This window comes from Mobula hypostoma, chromosome 10 (genome assembly GCF_963921235.1).
Source record: "Mobula hypostoma chromosome 10, sMobHyp1.1, whole genome shotgun sequence".
NCBI classification, from domain to species: domain Eukaryota; kingdom Metazoa; phylum Chordata; class Chondrichthyes; order Myliobatiformes; family Myliobatidae; genus Mobula; species Mobula hypostoma.
Window position 1 is genome coordinate 123457126 of NC_086106.1, and position 23581 is coordinate 123480706.

The 23581-nt window shown below is 44.2% G+C and overlaps 1 protein-coding gene across 1 annotated transcript in view; it reads left to right on the forward strand.

The window, feature by feature from the left end:
* commd5 (COMM domain containing 5) overlaps positions 1-23581 on the forward strand; it is a 60628-nt gene that overhangs the window by 12239 nt on the left and 24808 nt on the right. Inside the window, exons 3-7 of the mRNA XM_063061461.1 lie at positions 2242-2402; positions 4733-4761; positions 13210-13260; positions 15516-15611; positions 21366-21441. Of these exons, the coding sequence (XP_062917531.1) occupies positions 2242-2402; positions 4733-4761; positions 13210-13260; positions 15516-15611; positions 21366-21441 (413 nt within the window). The remainder of the gene's footprint in view (positions 1-2241; positions 2403-4732; positions 4762-13209; positions 13261-15515; positions 15612-21365; positions 21442-23581) is intronic.

Genomic DNA, 23581 nt, shown 5'->3' on the forward strand with positions numbered 1-23581 from the left:
GGAGTTAATCTAAGTTGCAGGCACATAGAGTCATTGTGTCAAAGAATCATAGAAAAGTACAGTACAGAAACAGGCCCTTCGGCCCATCTAGTACATGTTTATGCCAATTGTAATCATGCTTCAGTACTTGATTGGATAATAATAATAAGATGGACTCTTGACCTTAAGAACTATGCCATTAAATTCTTCCACTTTATTGTCTACCTGAACTTTCTCTGAATTGCATCTGCATTGTTATTGTTTTATCTCATTCTACCTCAATCAAATAGTTCAGCTGTTTCAATTTAATATCAGAGAACGTATACAATATACAACCTGAACATTCTTACTCCTTGCAGACATCCATGAGCCGAATTGAGTGTCGAATGAGGTGCTGGCACAAGTGGTACAAGCAAGCTCGATTTCAATGTTTAAGAGAAGTTTGGATAGGTATAGGGATGGAGGGCCATGGTCCCGGTGCAGGGCGGTGTGACTAGGCAGTTTAAATGGTTTTGGAATGGAGTAGATGGGCTGAAGGGCCTGTTTCTGCGCTGTACTTCTCTATGACTCTGTATCGGAAAAAGACTCCAAAGAATGAATGACAGAAAGGTCAGAACCCCTAAGACCCCCTCCCCCTCCCACACAGAAGCATCGACCCTCCCCGCACTTGCACCAGTAAAAATCTGTGTAATGATTTGATCTGTATGAATGCTATCCAGGACAAGCTTTTCACTATCAGGTAAGCTGAGGGTGGTTCTGTTTAATGGTGGGCCAGAATCAGAATATAGTGCTACAGTTACAGAGAGCATGCAGTACAGGTAGAAAAGCCAAGGTGAGATAGAATGGGAGATCAGGAGTGCACCTCTTACAGTTCTTTTACCACCATGAACTCCTGCAAATCTGGACTTCCTCTCATTCCTGCCACTGTCTGTCAGAAGTTTGTACGTTCTCCCCGTGACCGTGTGGGGTTCTTCTTGGTGCTCCAGTTTCCTCCACAGTCCACAGACGTACTGGTTAATAAAGATTAGTAAATTGTGATCATGCTGCGTTGGCACGGGAAGTATGGTGACCCAGTGGCCAAACGTTTTAATTCCAATTCCACTTCTGTTACGACGTGTCGATCCATGCCCTCTTGCTTCATGATCTGCTGAGTTCCTCCAGCATTTTGTGTATGTTGCTTGTTGGTTGTGTTTATTGATGCAACTGATGCATTTCACTGTATGCTTTGATGTACCTGTGACAAAGTTAATTTTTAGTCATATCATACATGTTTTGCTGCTTTCTTTATTTCTTTTCAATAATGACATTCCCCAACCATGTAATGTGGCCAGCTCCAGATTCCCTATCGTGCCAGACAGCAGGCGGTCGTAGCTGATTTTATCAAGGAAAGCATCTCAAAAGTCGAAGTAAAATTTATTATAGGAGTACATACATGTCACCATGTACAACCCTGAGGTTCTTTTTCCTGCGGGCGTACTTAGCAAATCTATAGAACAGTAACGGTATACAGGATCAATGAACAACAGACTATGCAAGTGCAAATATAAATAAATAGAAATAAATAATGACATGAAATAACAAGGTAAAGAGTCCTTAAAGTGAGACCAGTGGTTGTGGGAACACCAGAAGTAGAATGTCCCCATTTGTTCAAGAGCCTGATGGTTGAGGGGTAGCAACTGTTCTTGTATCTGGTGGTACAAGTCCTAAGGCACCTGTACCTCCTACCTGATGGCAGCAGTGAGAAGAGAGCATGGCCTGGGTGGTTAAGAACTTTGATGATGGATGCTGCTTTTCTACGACAGTACTTCATGTAGCTGTGCTCAATGGTAGGGTTTTACCAATGATGTACTGGGCTGAATCCACTACCTTTTGTAGGATTTTCTGCTCAAGTGCATTGGTGTTCCCATGCCAGGCTGTAACGCAGCCAGGTATGCACACTTTCCATTACACATCTATAGAAGTTTGCCAAAGTTTTCGAAGAATCTACGCAGACTCCTGAGAAAGCAGAGGTGCTGCCGTGCTTCCTTTGCAACTATATTTATATGATAGTCCAAGACAGGTCCTCTGAGATAGTACCGCCGAGGAATTTGAAGTTACTGACCCTCTCCACCTCTGATCCGCCAAGGAGTACTGGCTCATGGACCTCTTCATGGAATATGGCAAATTCTGTGCCCAAGTCCAACCACCAGTCACTCTCTGTGTTATAAAATAACTATCTTTATTTATGATAACTACTGTAAAAACTATGATCCTTTCTCTCAGCGGTCGTGAATTCACTGGAAGGAAAGGATTGCAAAGAGTCTGTGAGGACCATTGCCGAGACGGAGAGTCTTTCAGAAGAGCAGCTGAGTCACATCCTGGCAGGCATGTACACACTGATACAAGAAGCTGTACGGCTGCCTCCGTCTTCCCTCAAGCAAGAGGTGAGTGTAGTTAAACGTCACCGTAACTGTGTGGGTTTCCCCCAGGTGCTCCGGTTTCCTCCCACAGTCCGAAGGTTAATTGGTTATTGTAAATTGTCCTGTATTTAGGCTAGGGTTAAACAGGCGGGTTGCTGGATGGCGTGGTTGGAAGGGCCTGTTCTACCCTGTATCTCTATAGTAGTAGGCAGCCGTCGATTCCAGGGGATCATGGGTTTGCGCCTCTGGTGGACTATGTCCTCTCCAGGGCGCAAGCCTGGGCGGGAAGATTTGAAGAACTGGCGGTTGTCCATGCAGCGAGTTCCGCCTCTCCACGTCATTGATGTAGTCCGAGGGAAGGGCAAGTGCCGATACGGCTTGGTGCCCGTGTCGTCACAGAGGCTGTAAACAATATCAAACTGCCTTAGGGACCATGGCTCCTAGGCGGGCTACTGTCCAAGGCTGACGAGCCCCATCTGCCCAAAGCAACTGGTTTTGAGGTGCCAGTGGTCTGCCTTTGTCCCTTCTCTTGTCAGTAGAAACAGTTCCACTGGACTTAGTAGCTAAGCTACACGTGAAGGCCAAGAGTTGGACTTGATTTTCAGAGGCTGTTAGAGATGCAGGCCATTTGGAGCAATTTATAGATAGTGGGAGCTCATACCAACTATCACCCCCAGCTATGACAACCTTAGGAACCTCTATCTCTAAATAACTAAATACTAAATAATAGTCGGTGTATTGGTGTATAGTTCTGCAACAATCAAGTATAAATCTCCTTCTAAACTGCCTGGGCCCAATAATAACTTGTCTCCCCTTTGGTTGTGATGTGAACATATCCTGTATTGGCAGGCAATGTGGGAGGTTCTCTAAATCTTCCATTATTTCTGATTTGGTTCCATGTGCCTCCTTTGAAGAGGCCCGGAGTTCTTCCCTCTCCATTGTGTGCGGGCCGGAGATTCCCATGGTTTAATAAGGATATTTGCTGTTTTCCAGTGATTGCAAATATTTGTCTCAATGTTTATATGATACATAAAATCAGAAAATCCATGAAATGCTCAACAGGTCAGGAAGCAGATGTGGAGAGTCCCAGAACAACATAGCATGGATACAGGCCCTTCGGCCCATTGAGTCCATGCCAACCATGGTGCCTACCCACCTAGTCCCAATTTCCTGTGTTTCACCCACATCCCTCTAAGTGCTGCCCGTCAAAGTGCTTCTTAATCAATACTGTGGTATGTGCCTCAACCACTTCCTCTGACAGTTTGTTCCATATACTCACCACCCTCTGAAAACTTTGCACCTTGGGTCCCTCGTAAATCTTTTCCCTATCACCTGAAACGTATGCCACCAAGTTTTGGACTTCCCTACCCTGCCACCATCCATTTTATTGATGCCATTCATGATGTTGTAAACCTCTATTCAGTGTGGTTGAGCTCCAGAGAATATAGACAAAGTCTGACCAAGCTTCCCCTGTAAATTCAGGTTTAATTGTCATTCAACCATGCATGAATAGCCATGAATACAGCCAAGTGAAATGGTGTTACTCCAGGGTCCAAGTGCAAAACAGAATACCAGCAGTCACACACAGCGCCAGTCACATGAAACACGTATAATATAGCAAGCACATACAAGAGATCAGTGAAGTACAGTAACACTAAAAATTATAGTCCAAGACCCTGAATCCATGAATGTTGTAGAAATCTGCAGTCAACCACAATATAGCTTCTCTTCTGCCAAGCGAACACTGGGGGGCAGCACTGACCCCAGTTCCGACGCTGTGCCACACTGCCTCTGGTGCAGCATATCCACTCCAGTGGATATCCTCCCTCCTGGGCAACTGTAAACAGGAAACAGTGTGCTTGAGGCCTGCTCCTCTTTACAATCAAGGCCACGTAGCTTCCCCGCCATCCGGCAATAAATCAGACTCGCAGCATTTCACATTGACGATGTTCAACAGGATCTAGCAATCACAAGAACCGCGACCAAGATGATCACTCGCTGTTAGACTGCACATCTCCTTCATGCATCGACCCTTTCTGGCGCAGGCAGAAGCACTATTAGCACCAAGTTCAGATCTTTTACTTTCTCCACCAATGAATAATTCACTGATGGGTAGACTTGCAGTACTTTTAAGTTCTTAATGTCCAGCAGGGTCTTGCAATCGTAAAAATTACATTTAAAAACGACTGTAACACCTTTAGTTGACTCTGTAGAAGCTGCTGGGACTAAATGTGCTGCCATCTTATAACCCAGTGTAACTCGTGTCCCTCTGTCCTTCTGGAAATTTCTCACCTGTGAAGAATGCTGATTTGGAGAACATGATTCCTGATCAAATGTTATTTCATTTCATTTAGGTTTTTAAGGATGATTTAAGAGAAATAAGGTAATTATTAATATTTTACCTTTTTAATGAAAACATTTGCTGGTGAAACAAAAGGAAACTTGCTGACCTCATTTTGCATTCTCTCTCTGAGTTTAGCCCTGTGTAGTTTGAACCGTATATCTAGGAAAGCAAGAGATATGGTTTGCCTGTTTGATAGTTTTTTATGAACTTTCAACATTTTCTTGCAGTCCAACATGTGCATTTGACACTGAGTTGCATGTTTTAGCTTTCTTCAGTACATTACCAGACAAGAAATCGTAAAATATCTTTCCAAACCCTAGCAACACACATCAAAGTTGCTGGTGAACGCAGCAGGCCAGGCAGCATCTCTAGGAAGAGGTACAGTCAACGTTTCGGGCCGAGACCCTTCGTCAGGACTAACTGAAAGAAGAGCTAGTAAGAGATTTGAAAGTGGGAGGGGGAGATCCAAAATGATAAGAGAAGACTGGAGGGGGAGGGATGGAGCCAAGAGCTGGACAGTTGATTGGCAAAAGGGATATGAGAGGATCATGGGACAGGAGGCCCAGGGAGAAAGGAAAGGGGGAGGGGAGGGGAAAACCAGAGGATGGGCAAGGGGTATAGTGAGAGGGACAGAGGGAGAAAAAGGAGAGAGAGAGAAAGAATGTGTGTATATAAATAAATAACGGATGGGGTACGAGGGGGAGGTGGGGCATTAGCAGAAGTTTGAGAAGTCAATGTTCATGCCATCAGGTTGGAGGCTACCCAGACGGAATATAAGATGTTGTTCCTCCAACCTGAGTGTAGCTTCATCTTTACAGTAGAGGAGGCCGTGGATAGACATATCAGAATGGGAATGGGATGTGGAATTAAAATGTGTGGCCACTGGGAGATCCTGCTTTCTCTGGCGGACAGAGCGTAGGTAACTGTGAAGATGGAGCCACACTCAGGTTGGAAAAAACAGTGGCTATGTGAAATTCAGATTTCTCCAGCTTTATGTAAAGTGCATGATCCAGAAGCCTCTTTAGGATATCTCTGATGTGAGGGATGTGTCCCTCCATGGACTTTGAGAAAATTAGGATGTCATCCAAATCGATGAAAGTGTACTAATGAAGAGCGTCCCGGGGCACATCATTTACAAAGGCCTGGGAAACTGCTGGCGTGTCCACAAGGCTGAAGCACATGACCAGGTACTGACAGTGCCCTGTTGGCGTGTTGAATGCAGTCTTCTACCCATCACCTCCTTTATGTGAACGAGGTTGTATGCACTTTGCAAGTCCAGCTTTGAGAAGATTCTTGCCCCTTGGAGAATCTCGAAAGCCGTGTTCATGAGTGGAAGGGGGTAACCATTCTTGACTGTTATGCATTTCAACCTTCTATAATCAATGCCAGGCTGCAGACTCCCGTCCTTCTTCTATACGAAGAAGGCAGTGCCAGCTGGAGAGGTGGAGGCCCAAATTAATCCCAGGGCAAGAGTCTCCTTAATATACTCTTCCATAGCACTTCCCTCTGGGCTTTTGAGCATGTATAGTTGACCCCGCGGAGGACATGTATTTGTCAGTAGATTTATTGCACAGATGTGGGGTTGGTGCAGTGGAAGAGTCGAGGTCTTTCCCTTGCTGAAAACCTCTTCAAAGTCCTTGTAAATGGAAGGGATTTCTACTGGCTTGTGTGCTGCGTGAACCCCCAAACCTTCCTCCGGGGATGATTTCTGAGACTCTAGTCAGTAGCGGGAGTGATTCAGCAGAACCCTGAGTCTCCCCCATAGGTCCACAAGAGTCTTTCGTGAAAACAGAAGCCAAATCACAGTCCATATCCTTGTCCGTATCCTCAGACATCGGCAGCGAGGTGCAACAAATGGTCCTTGTGCTCCTGGGACTAGGTTCCAAGGATCTCCATCTTGGAGCCTTCCCCTTAGGCAGGACCTGGCAACTGGCTTGGGCACTTCCTTGGTTTGCTCCTGAACCAGAGATCTCATTCCAGTGCACCCCTGACTGGACTACGTCAGGACTCACACAGACCTATTGGCTGGAGCCAGCTCATCTTCCCTTGAAGGTAGGACTGGGTTTCCTGAAGGTTCCAGATTATTCTGAGTGGAAGTCTTTCCCCTCGTTGGCTACTGGTCTGGGGAGAGTCTGGAGTTTGGAACGTCAGGCTGAAAACAAACCCTCTGACAATGTCTGGACCAAGTACTGATTCTCCCCTCCCTCCAGTCTATGGACAGGTTATGCCGAGACAGCCAAGGATACCCGAAGATCAGGGGTATGAGTGGCGAGTCAATAATGTAGAAGCTAATGTCTTTCACATGATCCCCTATCCTCACCTGCAACATCACAGTCTGTTGCTGGATCTTCCCAGAACCTAGCGGGTGGCCACCCAAGACAGCTGCATGCAAGGACTGACTCAACTCTCCCAGAGGTATGCTGAGCCCAAGTCCAGCAAATTTTCACCTGCTCCAGAGCTCAAAAAACTATTCACCTCTCGTCAGTTCATACCCTAGGAGATCTTTGTCCTCAGTGTGACACCAAAATCTGTGAGGTTTGGGGTGTTGGCCACTACCGTCACAGGCCTCCCGACACCAGACCATCCGAACAGTTCTCCCAACACCTCCAGCTTCGGACATTCACCCCGCAGGTGACCTGCTTCCCTGCAGTAGAGGCAACAACCTCAACTCTGACACCGGACCCTTTCATCAACAGAGATTTTTTTGCAGCCAATTTGCATGGGCTTGACAGGATCCTGAGCAGGAGAAGGGCTGATCATGGTCTGAGATCGGGGGTGGAACTACAATGCATTGAGTTTGGGCTCAGGCTAACCCTGTTCGATCTCTTGGTGTAGTTCCTCTTATGCTCCACCGAACGATTATCTAGATGAATGGCTTGGTCGATCAGCGCCTCTAAGACCTCGACTGCTTCTCTCAAGGCAAGGGCATCTTTCAGTTCCTCTCGGAATCCGTGGCGGTATAGCATCGTCAAGGTCTCCTTGTTCCAGCCACTCTCTCAGGCCAATGTCTGAAATTCAATTATGTAGTCAGCTGCTGACCTCCACCCTGTTGAGACTTGTCTGACTCCGGTGGAGTGATGGAACACCCTCCTCATGGTGGCCATAAATTCCTCCAAATCCAAGCAATTCTCCGACCTGCATTCCCAATGCCTGGTGACCCAAACCAGGGCTTTTCCAGTCAGAGGAGAGATAATGAAGGTCACCTGAAGGGAATTGGAGTGGCTGGAGTTCGCACACTAATAAGCACTGGATGAGAAAGCCGTGGCAAGAACCTGGGTCACCCTCAAGTTTCTCCAGGGTCAGAAGATGGACTGGCTCTGCAGAGCGACTGACAGCCTCACCTGAGCGACTTGGGCTTCACTCCTGCAATAGTTGACACATGGGACCTGAAGGTCGTGTATCTCCCCGCTCTGTCTTGAAATCTTCTCGCTGTGGTTGGCCACAGGTGACGAAAGGCTCTGATACTCCGCTGGTCTATGTTGGCTCAATTGTACTGTGATAGGAGTCCTTGACGAGGATGGCTTGGACCCTGATGCTGGAGTATCCGAGCTAAAGATCAAGACACGGTTTCAAACTGGATCGATAATCTGAGCACAAAACAAACGCTGGATGAAATCACGAGTAGATTTACGATTGAGCACCGAACCTCAGTTAAATGCTCAATCCTTGGTACCCAATACACGATTGCCAATTAGCAGGACTGTCCTCAGTCTTTAAAGGGGCTGCACCAGCTATCCATTGTCCGGGAGTTTGAGTATCTAAACCTCAGAAGCTGACGTGTATCACAACAAAACTATTTTCTTGAACCAGTAGCAGTTAACTTTTTGAGCCTCTTCAGATACATCTGAAGTCAGGTCCTAATACAGGCCACCGATCTTTCCCCCTTAGTCCTGCATGTCTTTCTCTTCAAAGAGTTTATACAAACACTTTTTGAAACTGTTGGTGAATCTGATTCCACCCTCCTTTGCAGATCATAACAACTTGATATGTTTACAAAGAAATAGTCTCCTCATTATTCCTTTGAGTCTTTAACCTGGGAGGCCTAATTACTGACCTTCCTCTGATAGAAACATAAATACAAGTGATTCTGCAGATGCTGGAAAGACAGAGTGACACACACAAAATGTTGAGGCCCAGATGAAAGGTCTTGGCCTGAAACTTTGACTCTTTATTCCTCTCCGTAAATGCTGCTTGGCCTGCTGAGTTCCTCCAGCATTTGGTGTGTGTTTCTCAGTAGAAACAGTTGCTTCATGCCATGATGTTATCCTGTAAATTTGGAAACACTATGTCCTAAGTCAGTTCAAAAACTTGTTTTTTTTTGTGTGGAGGAAAATAAGCCTTTAAAAATAAATTAGCAGCTGGAGTATTTCTGCAGAAAGGGCAGTATAACAGCTTTTCACATTTCCCCTCTCTCTAGGGAGAGTACTTGATAGGTTGTTGAAAATTCATCTGGTTTATTTGCAATCAGGAGCTCATTGCGTGGGATTGTGAGGCCAAGTTCACGAGTTGATATCAACAGCAGTTGGTCAGTGTAGTGGATTCAAAGTGTTGGTCTTTATTTTGAAAAAACTCATTAAATATTAATACAAATAAGGTATAATTGTACAAGGAGACTCCATGTAGATCTATGGTTTTAGTTACTCATGGAGTCATAGAAAACTACAGCACAGAAACAGGCCCTTCGAGTCATCTCATCCGTGCCGAAATATTCTGTGCGTTGATCACAGGCCTTCCCTTTCCGACTCCCTTGAAACCAATTCTGCATCTAAACTTGGAAAACAAATAAAACTGCAGATACTGGAATCTGAACGAAATCAGAAATGTTGGAAAGACTCATGCAGTGAGGCAGCATCTGTGGAAAGAGAAACCAGTAAGTGCTTCAGGTCAAAGACCCTTCATCACCTTTGACCTTTGCCAGTCTTGAGCAATGTCAACAGAGTGCTGGAGGAACTCAGCAGGTCAGGCAGCATCTGTGGAGAGGAATAAACAGTAGATGTTTCAGCTGAGACCCTTCATTAGGACTGGAAAGGAGGGGTGGAAGCTGGAATAAGAAAGTGGGGTGGGGGGGGGAAGTACAAAGATACTTGAAAATGGGAGCAGGAGCAGGTCACTTGGCCCTTCGTTCAAGGTGATCATAGCTGATCCATTCCAGGTCACAAATGCAAGAAATTCTGCCAACGCTGTAAATCTTGAGCAACACACTGGAGGAATTCAACAGGTCAGGCATCATCTGGGGAGAGGAATGAACAGTCGCTGTTTCGAGCCAAGACCTTCATCAGGACTGGAAAGGAAGGGGGAAGAAGCCAGAATAAGAAGGTGGTGGGGGTGGGGGGTGTGAATGGAAGGTGACAGATGAAGCCAGGTGAGAGAAAATATGGGTGGGTAGGGGAGGGAGGATGATGTGAGAAACTGAGATATGATAGGTGGAAGAGGCAAAGAGCTGAAGAAGGAAGAATCTGGTAGGAGAGGAGAATGGACCATGGGAAAAAAGGGAATGACGAGGGGAACCAGTGGGAGTTGAAGGGCAGGTGAGGAGAAGAGAAAGAATGAGAGGGAAGTTGAATGGGGAATGGAAAAGAGAAGGGGAAGAGGGAGAAATGAGAAGTTATAGAAATTAATGTCCATCCATCAGGTTGCCATTTATTTAGTATTTTGTCTGTTGTTTATGAGCTGAGTTACTAGCTTGACACTCAGCCCAGCACGGATGGAGCTGGCCAGAGCTGAACCTGGAACAACTCACCTGGATGTCCTGCACTGATGCCGCTACACCACCGGCTGGCTAGCTCATTTCGATCTTGCATCTTATTGTCTACCTGCGTTGCACTTCCTCTCGAACTGTAACACCTTATTCTGCATTCTGTTATTGCTTTACTTTGTATTATCTCAACAGAGTGTGTAGTGAATTGATCTGTGTGAAGAGTATGCAAGACGAGCTTTTCACTCTGACTCGGTACATGTAACAATAATATACCAATTCCAGTTAGAAGGTGAGAATGCGAGTAAAAGTTGAAAAATGCAGGACAAACATGCCGAGACATTGCAAAGGGAGAGGAAACGAAAACCTGAACCACTATTACAGATGGGTGGCCTGGTCCATTCCAATGTATTTCGAGGAATTTTAGAATTCAAGAACTTATGGTCAAGAATCACTTCTATTCACCATATACAATAATTTTATGCATTAGGAATTTACTGTGGTGCGTTGGTCAGGGCAAGACACAGCAAAAAACATTCAACAATTATAAAGAATTATATAAAAAAATAAAGTTAGAGGTTAAAGTACAGATATGGAATAAAAGGTGCACAAGTACTTGCTAGCAATTAATGAGGCTTACAGGAGGTTGCTTCCTGCTTGGCATTGCTGCCTGTCCCACCTCCAACAGTGCCCTCAGGTCAGCTGGAGGGTCATCAGCCAGGAACCATCGCTCATTGACGTTTCGTTCCCTTGGCCCTGGTATATCTCTTGGTGGCTGAACAGACCCAGGGACGTTTCCCTGACACCCCTGCAGCTTTCAGTGGGATTAGTCAGTCCCCCAATTTCTCTCCTTCCTCCTCAGCCACAGCCAAAAGCTGCCCTTTTCTGCCTCTTCAGCCTGCTCTCTGGTGACCCTTCTGAGCCTCGCTCCGTCATAATGTGTTATAATGTAAACAGCATTATAAAAAATGGTATATCCTGTTCCTTAGACCATGGATCTGCGTCTGGAAAGTCTTCACTCTCCAGGGCGCAGGCCTGAGCAATGTTATATGGAAGACCAGCAGTTGCCCTTGCTGCAAGTCTCCTCTCTCCACGACACCAGTGTTGTCCAAGGGAAGGGCATTAGGACCCATACAGCTTTGCAGCAGTGTCGTCGCAGAGCACTGTGTGATTAAGTGCCTTGCTCAAGGACACAACACGTTGCCTCGGCTGGGGTTCGAACTCACGACCTTCAGGTCACTAGTCCAATGCCTTAACCACTTGGCCACATGTTCCTCAGAATCCCCTCCAGTAACATACCTGTAACAGCGGGACAGCCTCCCTGGTCTGTAGTTTCCAGGCTTGTTTTTGCTGCCCTTTTAAAATAATGGGATAACATTTTCTAACCTCCAGACTATGAGAGTTTTGTGCTTGGCTAAAGAACTCACTGTGCATGAACTGGCTGCTGCATCAAGAATCAACGATCAGCTTTCTTTGCCATACCCATTTACCTGGATGGGGAATTTGCTGTGATGTGTTAGTCAGGGCACGACGTGCAACTAAAGACAACATTCATCAATTAAAAAGTACAAAGAATTATTTAAAAAATAAACTTGGAGGTACAGATATGGAATAAATTTGTGCATAAATAGCAGCATGCATTTACAACGTAAATAACATTTTAACAAGTGGCTAGAAGTGCAGTGGAGTAATGGGGGTAATAGATAGACTGTAATAGAAAGTGACGGATAGAGGGACAGAATCAATACTGAGTCCAGACGACTGCACATGCCCAGAGTGCTGCTCCTCATTATACTGGTCTTCATTACAATAATACAGGAGGGGGGCACAGACACACAGGACAGGGCATGAGGGGGCTGGAAAATAAAGTGGTGGTCAGCAGGTAGTCTGCCTCTGGTGAGTAAACACAAGAGCCCACAAAGCAATCATCAATTATTTTGTTCTCCTTTACACTCATGCACTGGAAGTGACCTTAAGCAATCCCATATTTGCATTGAGTTCTTCCAATATAGAGGCGACCACATTGTGAAAACTGAATGCAGTGTACTAGATTGATCTGCAAGGCTTCGAGAATTTTCTGTTTTTATTTTGAATTTACTTTGCTTTACTTTACTTTATACTTTATTGTCGCCAAACAATTGATATTAGAACATACAATCATCGCAGCGATATTTGATTCTGCGCTTTGCGTTCCCTGGAGTACCAATCGATAGTAAATATTAAAAATTTAAATTATAAATCATAAATAGAAAATAGAAAAGGGAAAGTAAGGTAGTGCAAAAAAAAACTGAGAGGCAGGTCCAGATATTTGGAGGGTACGGCCCAGATCCGGGTCAGGATCCGTTCAGCAGTCTTATCACAACTGGAAAGAAGCTGTTCCTAAATCTGGCTGTACAAGTCTTCAAGCTCCCGAGCCTTCTCCTGGAGGGAAGAGGGACGAAAAGTGTGTTGGCTGGGTGGGTCGTGTCCTTGATTATCCTGGCAGCACTGCTCTGACAGCGTGCGTTGTAAAGTGAGTCCAAGGACGGAAGATTGGTTTGTGTGATGTGCTGGGCTGTGTTCACGATCTTCTGCAGCTTCTTCCGGTCTTGGACAGGACAATTTCCAGCATGCTGCTCATGAGTCTTAAGTTGTATTGCAGACTTGTTTTAGCATCTGCAGACTTGTTTTAGCATCCACCTGCATATGGAGGTATAAATCCCTTCCCCTCCACACTGGACTTATAATACCCATGCTTTGCACATGTTGTTCTGATCAACTTTTAATGATCTTCTAATATTGATTTGTTTCAGGATTCCAGAGGAGCTTATTTCTGATTTTGCAAGTGTTGTATTTGGGAACAGGTGAGTCTATTACTTCTTCATGTTCAAAGTGTGTGAGTAATGTAATCAGAATCAGGTTTATTATTGTCATGAAATTTGGTGTTTTGCAGCTACAGTGCAGTCCAAGACATAAAATACTCTATAAGTTATAATGAAAAATTATATATGCATATAATCTCTCTCTCTTTCTCTCTCTCACACACACACACACATCAAAGTCTTAGGCACATGTATATATCTAAGGTGCCTAAGACTTTTGCACAGCACTGCAGTAATTTTATGTATTTCACGGTACTGCTGCCCCCAAAAAAAATCCTGACGTATGTGAATGATGATAAACCTGATTCTGATATGGGTCTCTATTCTGGACTGAGAGTGGGTAGGGGACAGGGAGAACGGAATCATGGTTGGGAAAAGTGGAAGGGAGAGAAGAGGGAGTGGGAAGCACCAGAGAGACATTCTGTAATGATCAATAAACCAACTGTTTAGAATTAAGTGACCTTGCCTGGTGTCGCAGGGCTGGGTGAGTCAGCACCGATGCCAGCTCCCTCCCCCGCCCCAAATCCACCACCCTGGCCACGTGTCCCACACCCCTCCCGCAGTGCTCCGCTTTGACAAATAGGGCACTGTGCAAAGGTCTTAGGCACCTTTGCTTTTTAAATGTGACTAAGACTTTTGTACAGTACTGTATATATGGTATATATGTGTAGATCTGGTCATTTCTTCTTTATTCTGTCTGATAATGCAGTGAAAACGGCTCCAAGGGCTGCATTGTATTTTTTGTGTGAGATGTGGGAATTCTGGGAGACCTCCAGCCTCCTGGATAACCACATCTGCACCAGGTGCACCGAGCTGCGGCTCCTCAGGGAACGTGCTGAGGAACTGGAGATGCAGCTCGATGACCTTAAGCTCGTGTGGGAGGTGAGGTGATAGATAGGAGCTACAGGGAGGTCAGGAGAGAGAAAGGAAATGGGCAGCCAGTTCACAGTACCTCTGTGGCCGTTTGCCTCGATAATAAATATACCACTTTGGATACTGTGGAGGGGGATAACCTACTGGGGGGTGGAGGGGCAGCTGCAGTAACTGAGTGTCTGGCGCTGTGGCTCAGAAGAGGAGGTGGGAGAAGAGTAATGATAGGGGATTCCATAGCTGGAGTAGTAAACATGAGATTCTGTAGATGTGAAAGAGAGACCAATTCATAGTGTGGATTTAAAGTGGAGGTTGATAGGTTCTTGATATGTAAGGCCATCAAAGATTATAGGGAGAAGGGAAGAGAACTGGGTTAAGAAAGAAAATAAATCAGCCGTGATTGAATGGCAGACCAGTCTCAATGGGCAATTGGCCTAATTCTGCTTATATGTTTCAGGGTCTGTGGTCATTCAGTTCTTGAACCAACTAGCATTTTGAAAATTCTATACAGAAGTTTCAGTACAATGATCAAATACTTTGTACAGTATCGTTAGTAATGGAAATATTGCTTTTATCTCTGGGTCAGACCTGTGCAAATGTCACAGATCAAGTAATTCCCGTACACTTGGGATGCTGGATAATGGGTAATCTCTGTCACTCACAACACACACTGCTGCCTCGTGCTTGTTTTAGATTGCAAAAGGGCTTGATGCACTTTGTATGTGTGTATGGTTTCCTTTTTGTACATTTCACAGTGTCCTTTACTTGGAAATGCATAAGGAAGGGAGGATTAACTTAATAAATAATATTTTAAAGGATGGGGTTTCTGGCCTAGGTAACCTCTTACTGATAATGTGGAATTGCATTTTGGAAGGAGATAGTGAGCCAGCTACCTGTTAGCTAGTCACATGGTGAAGTTCTTCACATGTCAAGACTTCAGGATGAGTGGATGTAAAGGTGAAAATGCAAATGGGTCTGATATGTGGAATTAGGACTAATGTTGATGTGGAAGGGAGATGAACACAGGTAATCTGTTTTTGTGTTTTTCCCAATACCCACGGTCCAGCTTTTATACTTAAATCTCTGGGGCAGGGGTTCTCAACATGGGGCTCTCAGACCCCTTGCTTAGTAATATTGGCCCATGGGCATAAAAAAAGGTTGGGGCCCCCTGCTCCAGAGTGAATTTAAGACCTGTTGTGATTTTCTGCTTTCTGGCCCCAGATGGAGTCATGAAGATGTATTTTGAGGGTGTATTTTCTCTCTTTAATCAGTGATGTGTCTGTATGATTGTATTTTACCAGCATTTTGAACATCTCCAGTTAATAATGTGTTAATATTTCCACTACAATTGTATATTCTGCTTTAAGACGTGCGGTGTTGGAGGCTGCAGCCCTGCAACAGGGCAATCGTTTGCCAGGTGTTCAGGATTTCAGATGGCGAGTTGATGTGGCCATTTCTTCCAGGTAAAGTTGATACTTGGGTCTCCATTCAATATGCATCATACCCAATGTTATCCTTTGGTAAGATCATAAGACACAGGAGCAGAATTAGAGCATTTGGCCCATCAAGTTATCTCTGCCATTCCATCGTGCCTGATTTATTATCCCTCTCAATCCCATCCACCTGCCTTCTCGCTGTAACCTCTGATGCCCTTGGTAATCAAGAGCCTATCAACCTCCTCGTTAAATATACCAATGTCCTGGTCTCCACAGCTGTCTGTGGCAATGAATTCCAGACATTCACCACCCTATCATTAAAGGGATTTCTTGTTATCCCTTTTCTAAAGGAGCAATCTTGTATTCTGATGCCATGCCCCTTGGTCCTGGACTCCCTCACTATTGGAAACCTCATCTCCATGTCCACTGTATCTAGGCCTTTCAATATTTGATAGGTTTCAATGAGAAACCTATCACTTCTATAGATGTGTGACGGAGCGTATATTGACTGGCTACATCACAGTCTGGTATGGAAACACCGATTCCCTTGAACAGAAAGTCTGACAAATAGTAGTGGATGTGGTCCAGTCCATCACAGGTAAAGCACTTCTTACCATTGAGCACATCTACATGGAGCGCTGTCGGGAATACAGCATCCATCATCAGGAATCCCCACCAGCCACGTCATGCTGTCTTCTCGCTGCTGTCATCAGGGAGAAGGTACAGAAGCCTCAGCACTCACACCACCAGGTTCAGGAACAGTTATCACCCCTCATCCATCAGGCTCTTGAAGCAAAGGGGATAACTTCACTTGCCCATCACTGAAGTGTTCCCACAACCTATGGACTCAGTTTCGAGGACTCTTCATCTCAGGTTCTCGATATTTATTGCTTCTTTTTTTCTTTCTTTTTGTATTTGCAGTTTGTTGTCTTTTGCACACTGATTTAGCACCCAGATGGTGCAGTCTTTCATTGATTCTATTATTATTAATTCTATTATGGATTTATTGAGTGTTACTGCAAGAAGATGAATCACAGGGTTTCATATGTACTTTAGTAATAAATTTACATTGAACTTTGAACTTTGAGATTCCCCCCCCCCATTCTTCTAAACTCCAGTGCGTACAGACCCAGAGCTATCAAATGCTTCTTATGCTTTATTCCTTTAATGCTTTAAGTACCAGATCATTCTCGTGAACTTCCTCTGGGCCCTCTCCAATGCTAGCACATCATTTCTTAGAAATGGGGCGCAGAACTACTCATAATAGTCCAAATGTGGTCTGACCAATAAGACCAAGGTACGTGTCAACATTCTGCAGTATCCTGGCTGGCATATCAATATGAACATAGAATATAAAACAATACAGCACAGTACAGACCCTCCGGCCCACAATGTTGTGCCGACCTTATGAGGTACTCCACAATCAAACTTAATGCTTCCCTCCCACATACTGTAACCCTCCACTTTACTTTCATACATCTGTCTTCTAAGTGCCTCATAAATGCCCCTAATATATTAGCCTCTACCATCAGACCCGGCTGTGCATTCCATACACAACCACGCTCTGTGAATGAAAATAAAACCCTGCCTCTGCCATCCCTCCTACACTTTACTCCAATCTCTTTGAAAGTCTGTCCTCTTGTATTAGTAATTGCTGCCCTGGGAAAAGGTGCTGACTGTATCTCTCTCTATTAATGCCTCTTATCAAAGTCAAAGTAAAATATATTATCAAAGTATGGAGATTCATTTTCTTGAAGGCATTTACTGGAAAATAAATAAATATGATAGAACTTATGAAAAACTATTCTATTCAACTGCCCGTTACACCGCTGGTGTTTAGGACAGCCATGAAGGCCCTTAATCTTTGGTGGTATTCAGGGCTTTCTTATTCATGTCAATAGCTTCCTGTTGGTTTTCTCTACTGTCAGTTATGCAAGTCCTGGGTGGAGACTCAGGAATACTGTCGTATTCAGATATAGAAGGATTCTTCATTGCTGTTTCCATAACAGTATTTTTTAACCAGTCAGGGTTGTTAGTCCTGAGCTGAACCCCGAAACCTAGAGGACCGGTGGACCACTCTTAGTCTGGCCTCTACCCTTTGACCTGTTTGGCATGGGTGACCTTGCCAAGAGCCAAAGCATAAAACCCTGACTCCAGCCAACATAGCTCTCCGGGTCATTAGGCATGCAAGCCTCCAAACCACAACAAGGTTGTGGTCCTCTTGGAGGATGAGAAAGCTATACATAAGGAAATACTGACAAACAACCAGTTAAGGTGTACAGTATAATCATCTTGTACTTCTCTGTGAAGTTGCCTCTCAGCCTTCTTCACTCCAATGTGAAATGGCATATTCAACAGTAAAGTTGCTCATAACAAGCAAGCAATAGTGTAATTATTGTTGCATCTTTAAGATTATCTAATAAAAATACAGTAATACTCAGATAATTGGCACCCTTGGGAATTTGGTGGTTTTAGACTGACTGTCAACACTAGCCTATCGATATTATTGATACCCTAACACACTTTCAAATGATCCACAGTAGTATTGTAAATTTTCCACATCAGAAATGTAGTCTCTGGCTTTTGTTGCCATCGAGGTTGTGCATTGTGCATTAAAGTTGATCTGCATAAGTTACCTCTGCCGTGATCGGTTAATAAGTCCCAATGAACTTGCTTAGAATAAAAACCAAAACAAGATTTATTATCACTGTCCTATGACGTGGAATTTGTTGTTTTACGGCAGCAGAACACTTGCAAAGGGCATAAAATTACCATAAATTACAAACTAAATAGTGCAAAAAAAAATAGCGAGATAGTGTTCATGAGTTCATGGGCTGTTCAGAAATCTGACGGCGAAAGGGAAAAAGCTTTTTCTGAATCTGGAGTATGTGTCTTCAGGCTCCTCCTGTGCCTCCTCCCTGATGATATAAGCAAGAAGAAGGCATGTCCAAGATGGTGAATGACTTGAGTGATGAAAGCCACCTTCTTGAGGGACCATTTGTGTCTTCCTGTGAACCTGTGCATTGGAGCCTCCCTACCAGGCTCTGTGCAACCACTCAGAATGCTGTCCACCGCACAGTTATAGAAATGGCTGTTCTTAAATGAAAATTGACTAAAATAATTGGTAACATACATCAAAGTTGCTGGTGAACGCAGCAGGCCAAGCAGCATCTATAGGAAGAGGCGCAGTCGACGTTTCAGGCCGAGACCCTTCGTCAGGGTTAGTCCTGACGAAGGGTCTCGGCCTGAAACGTCGACTGCGCCTCTTCCTATAGATGCTGCTTGGCCTGCTGCGTTCACCAGCAACTTTGATGTATGTTGCTTGAATTTCCAGCATCTGCAGAATTCCTGTTGTTTGCGTTAAAATAATTGGTACGTTGATTTCCGTTTCTGGAAATATCTGAAACACAGATTATTTTCTGTGTTTATAAAGTGCAGAAGAACTTAAAGATCAAATAATAAAACTTCATTAAAAAGTTATGTTTAGCGCTGGTAATTATCCAGTGCTTTATTTGTAACTTAAACCCACTCAAGTGTCATTACTGAATTTATAATATAACATTAAAATTTGCAGTAACGCAATTTACTGTAGAGGCCAGTGGGTTAGGCAACAAAGTTATTCAAGTTGATGATAGTTTGTACTGATGAGCTGAATATTAGAAGAAGCCATCCAATTCCATCAGCCTGTTCTGCCATTCAGTTCCAGATCTACCCCCATACTCCATCATAAGCCACAGGAGCAGAATTAGGCCGTACAGACCATCGAGTCTGCTCTACCATTCGATTATGGCTGATTCTCTCTTAATCGTACTCTCCTGCTTTCTTCCTATAACCTTACTAATCAACCTTCACTTCAAATATACCCAATGACTTGGGCTCCACAGCCTCCTGTGGGAATGAATTCCACAGATTCACCACCCTCTGCCTAAAGGAATTCCTCATCTCTATTTTAAAGGGTCACCTTTTATAATTCTGAAGTTGTGCTCTCTGGCCCTAGACTCTCCCACTATTGGAAGCATCATAGAGTCATAGAAAAGTACAAGACAATACAGGCTCTTTGGCCCATCAAGTCTGTGCTGAACCATTTAAAGTGCCTAGTGCCATCGACCTGCACCCAGACCATAGCCCTCCATACCCCTCCCATCAATGTACCTTTCCAAACTTCTATTACATGTTGAAATCAAGCGTGCATGCACCACTTGCCTGGCATCTCATTCCACATTTCATGACCTCTAAGTGAAGAAGTTTCCTTTCATGTTCCCCATAAAATTCTCAACTTTCATTCTTAACCCATGACCTCTAGTTGTAGTCCTAACCTCAGTGGAAGAAGCTTGCTTGAATTTACCCTACCCAGACCCCTCATAATTTTGTATACCTCTATCAAATCTCTCCTCAATCTTCTATGTTCCAAGGAATAAAGTCTTTAAATCCTCCCTTATAAATCAGGTTCTCCAGTCCTGGCAAAATTCTTGTAAATTTTGTCTGTACACTTTCAACCTTGTTTACATCTTTCTTGTCCGTAGGTGACCAAAACTGCACATAATACTTCAAATTAGGCCTCACAATGTCTTATACTGTACAACTTCAACATAACATCCCATCTCCTGTACTAAGTACTTTGATTTTAAGAAGGCTAATGTGCCAAGAACTTTCTTTACAACCCTATCTACTTGTGACACTACTTTCAATGAATTATGTACCTGTATTCCCAGATCCCTTTATTCTACCACACTCCTCAGTGCCCTGCCATTCACTATGTAAGACCTCACACTTGTCTGCATTAAATTCAACCTGCCATTCTTCAGCTCATTTTTCCAGCTGTTCCAAATCCCACTGCAAGCTCTGATAGTCTTCCCCACTGTCCACTATAGCCCCAATCTTGATGTCGTTGGCAAATTTGCTGATTCAGTTGACCACATTATCAGCCAGATCATTGATATAGATGACAAACAACAATGGACACAGCACCGATCCTTGCGGCACACCACTAGTCACAGGCCTCCAGTCAAAGAGGCAACCATCTTCTGCCACTCTCTGCCTTCTTCCACAAAGTCAATGTCTAATCCAGTTCACTGCCTCATCTTGAATGCAGAGTGACTGAACCTTCTTGACTAACCTCCCGTGTGGGACCTTGTCAAATAGCTTGCTAAAGTCAACGTAGACAATATCCACTGCCTTACCTTCGTTAACTTTCCTGGGAACATCCTTGGAAAAACTCTGTAAGATTGGATAGACACAACCTACCATGTAGAAAGCCATGCAGACTATCCCTAATCGGTCTATGTTTATCCAAATACTCTTATATCTGGTCCCTTAGAGTACCTTTCCACATCCACTCTATCTCAGCCTTTCAATATGCTTGATAGGTTTCAATGAATTTTTCTGAGTTCCATCTAGTACAGTCCCAGAGCCATCAAATGCTCCTCATACATTAACCCTTTCATTCCCAAGATCATTCTCATAAATCTGCCTTTATATTGGTGAAACCAAAACTCAACCAAAATCAATCTTGAAAGCAATGCAGCTGATAGAATTTGTAGTCTTTTGGGGGAAAGGTATCATTTTGTTTTAATGGCACAGGAGGAACATATAGAACAGAGAACAATTCAGCATAGGAACAGGCGATTTGGGCCACAATGTTGTGCTGAATGAATTAAACCAGTAACTAAATGCCAATGAAACTAATCCCTGCTGTCCACTTAATGTGCATATCCCTCTGTTGTCTGCTTTATTTCATTTTTCGTTTTCACTTCACTGCTGACCCTGCCTTTCTGTTTACAGTTCTTTGACTCGTGCTCTGCAGCCAGCTATACTGATGCAGTTAAAGCTGTCAGACGGGAGCGCTCATCGCTTTGAAGTGAGTACTTGCAACAGTGGTAGCTTATTTGAATGATTCCAGACACTATGTTCCCGCTGATTTGAGATGATGGCATTGGTTCTTCCCCACACAGCCAGTTCCTTGGTAGGTCTGCTGACCCTTTCATACAGCCTTTCGGAGAAACTGCTGAAACACACTCGGAAGCCACTTTACAAAGTACATCTGTACACCTGCACATTAATGCAAATATCTGATAAACCAGTCATAAGGCAGCAACTCAATGCATAAAAGCATGCAGAAGTGATCAAGAGCTTCCGTTGTTGTTCAGACCAAACTTCAGAATGGGGAAGAAATGTGATTAAGTGATTTTGACCATGGAATGATTGTTGGTGCCAGACCAAGTGGTTTAAGTATCTCAGGAACTGGTGATCTCCTGGGATTTTCAGGCACAACTATCTGGGCAAAAACACCTTGTTAATGAGAGAGGTGGGAGGAGAATGGCTAGACTGGTTCAGGCTAACGGGAAGGTGGTAGTAGCTCAAATAACCATGTGTTACAACAGTGAGTATCTGAACACACAACACATTGAGTCGTGAAGATGATGGGCTACAACAGCAGAAGACCATGAACATATGCTCACTGGCTACTTTGTCATGTACGGGAGGTGTGGATAGATAGATAGATAAATACTGTGTTGATCCCAAAGGAAATTACAGTATCACAGTAGCATTACAAGTGCACAGATATAAATATTAGAAGAGAAGTAGAAAGAATAAAAGAAATAAGTTACCACAAACAGTCTTAACAAGAGGGGGTTTTCACTTCCCTGGCTATAGGTTGACTCATTATAGAGCCTGATGGCCGAGGGTAAGAATAACCTCATATAACGCTCTTTCGAGCAGTGTAGTTGTATTAGTCTATTTCTAAACGTGCTCCCCTGTTCCGCCAAGGTGGCATGCAGAGGGTGAGAAACATTGTCCAGAATTGCCAGGATTTTCCATGGGATCCTTTGTTTTACCACAGCCTCCAGTGTGTCCCGTTTGACTCCTATAACAGAGCCAGCCTTTCTAGTCAGTTTATTAAGACTGTTGATTGTTTTGTAACTTCAGAAACTAAATTGAAAGAAAAACATGGGAACCAGGGGGATGCAAGGCTATTTCGTTTTACTGTAGTGGGGCATGAAAATATGACATGATGGCATAATGACGTATGGCATTCACGTACTTTTACATATAACCCATAATGAATTGTGTAAGCAGGACAGTTCTTTAAAAGGTCTCAACCGGAAACATCGGCTGTACTCTTTTTCATTGATGCTGCCCGGCCTGCTGAGTTCCTCCAGCATTTTGTGTGTGTTACGAAAGATTTTATCACTGTGGAGAAGGATTTCTGACTTCTGTGGGATAACATCTTTCATGACAAGGTTTGTCACTCTGCTTGGTAGGTGAGCCTTGTGGCTGTGAAACAATCTCAGGTTCTGGGGCCTCCTCCATGGTGGTTGTAGCAGTTGACTCTGGGATTGCAGAAAGTGGTTCTGACAGCTCTAGACACTTTCCTTCGCCAACAATTGACTGCTCTCTTCAAATGTTTGATGCATTGTCTCCAGATGACATCAGACACAATCTCCATTGAGCAGGAGAGTGGTCCAATTCTGTCCGTAATCATTCCAAGTACCCACTTATGATTACATCTGTAGTCCCTCTCCAGGACTGCTTCTCCAGGAGTGAAATATTGAACCTCCTTGTTTAAGCAGCCCTCAATTTGTCTCAGATCTTTGTCCTGCATATTCCTTCTGAGAGTGGGTTTGAGGAGATCAAGTGTGAGTGCAAGGGATGGCCCAGGAACAGCATCACTGGTGAGTTGTCGGTTATGGAGTGTGCTGCATTCCGATATGCAGGGGTGAAATTGGTGAGCTTCTGATTCCATGTCAGTGTAGTGTGTTCTGCTGACATTGTTCTTTAGACTCTGGATAAACCTTTCCAGTAAGCCATTTGTAGCTGGGTGGTACAGTGCCCTCGTTATATGCCTCATTCCATTCATTTCTGAAACTGTTCCGCAACAAACTGTGGTCTCTTGTCACTGATCAGGTGTTCTGGAGCGCCAGTCCTTGAGAAGAGTCCTCTCCACGCATCAACAGTGTGCGAGTCCATTGGGAACACTTCTGGCCACTTTGTACCTG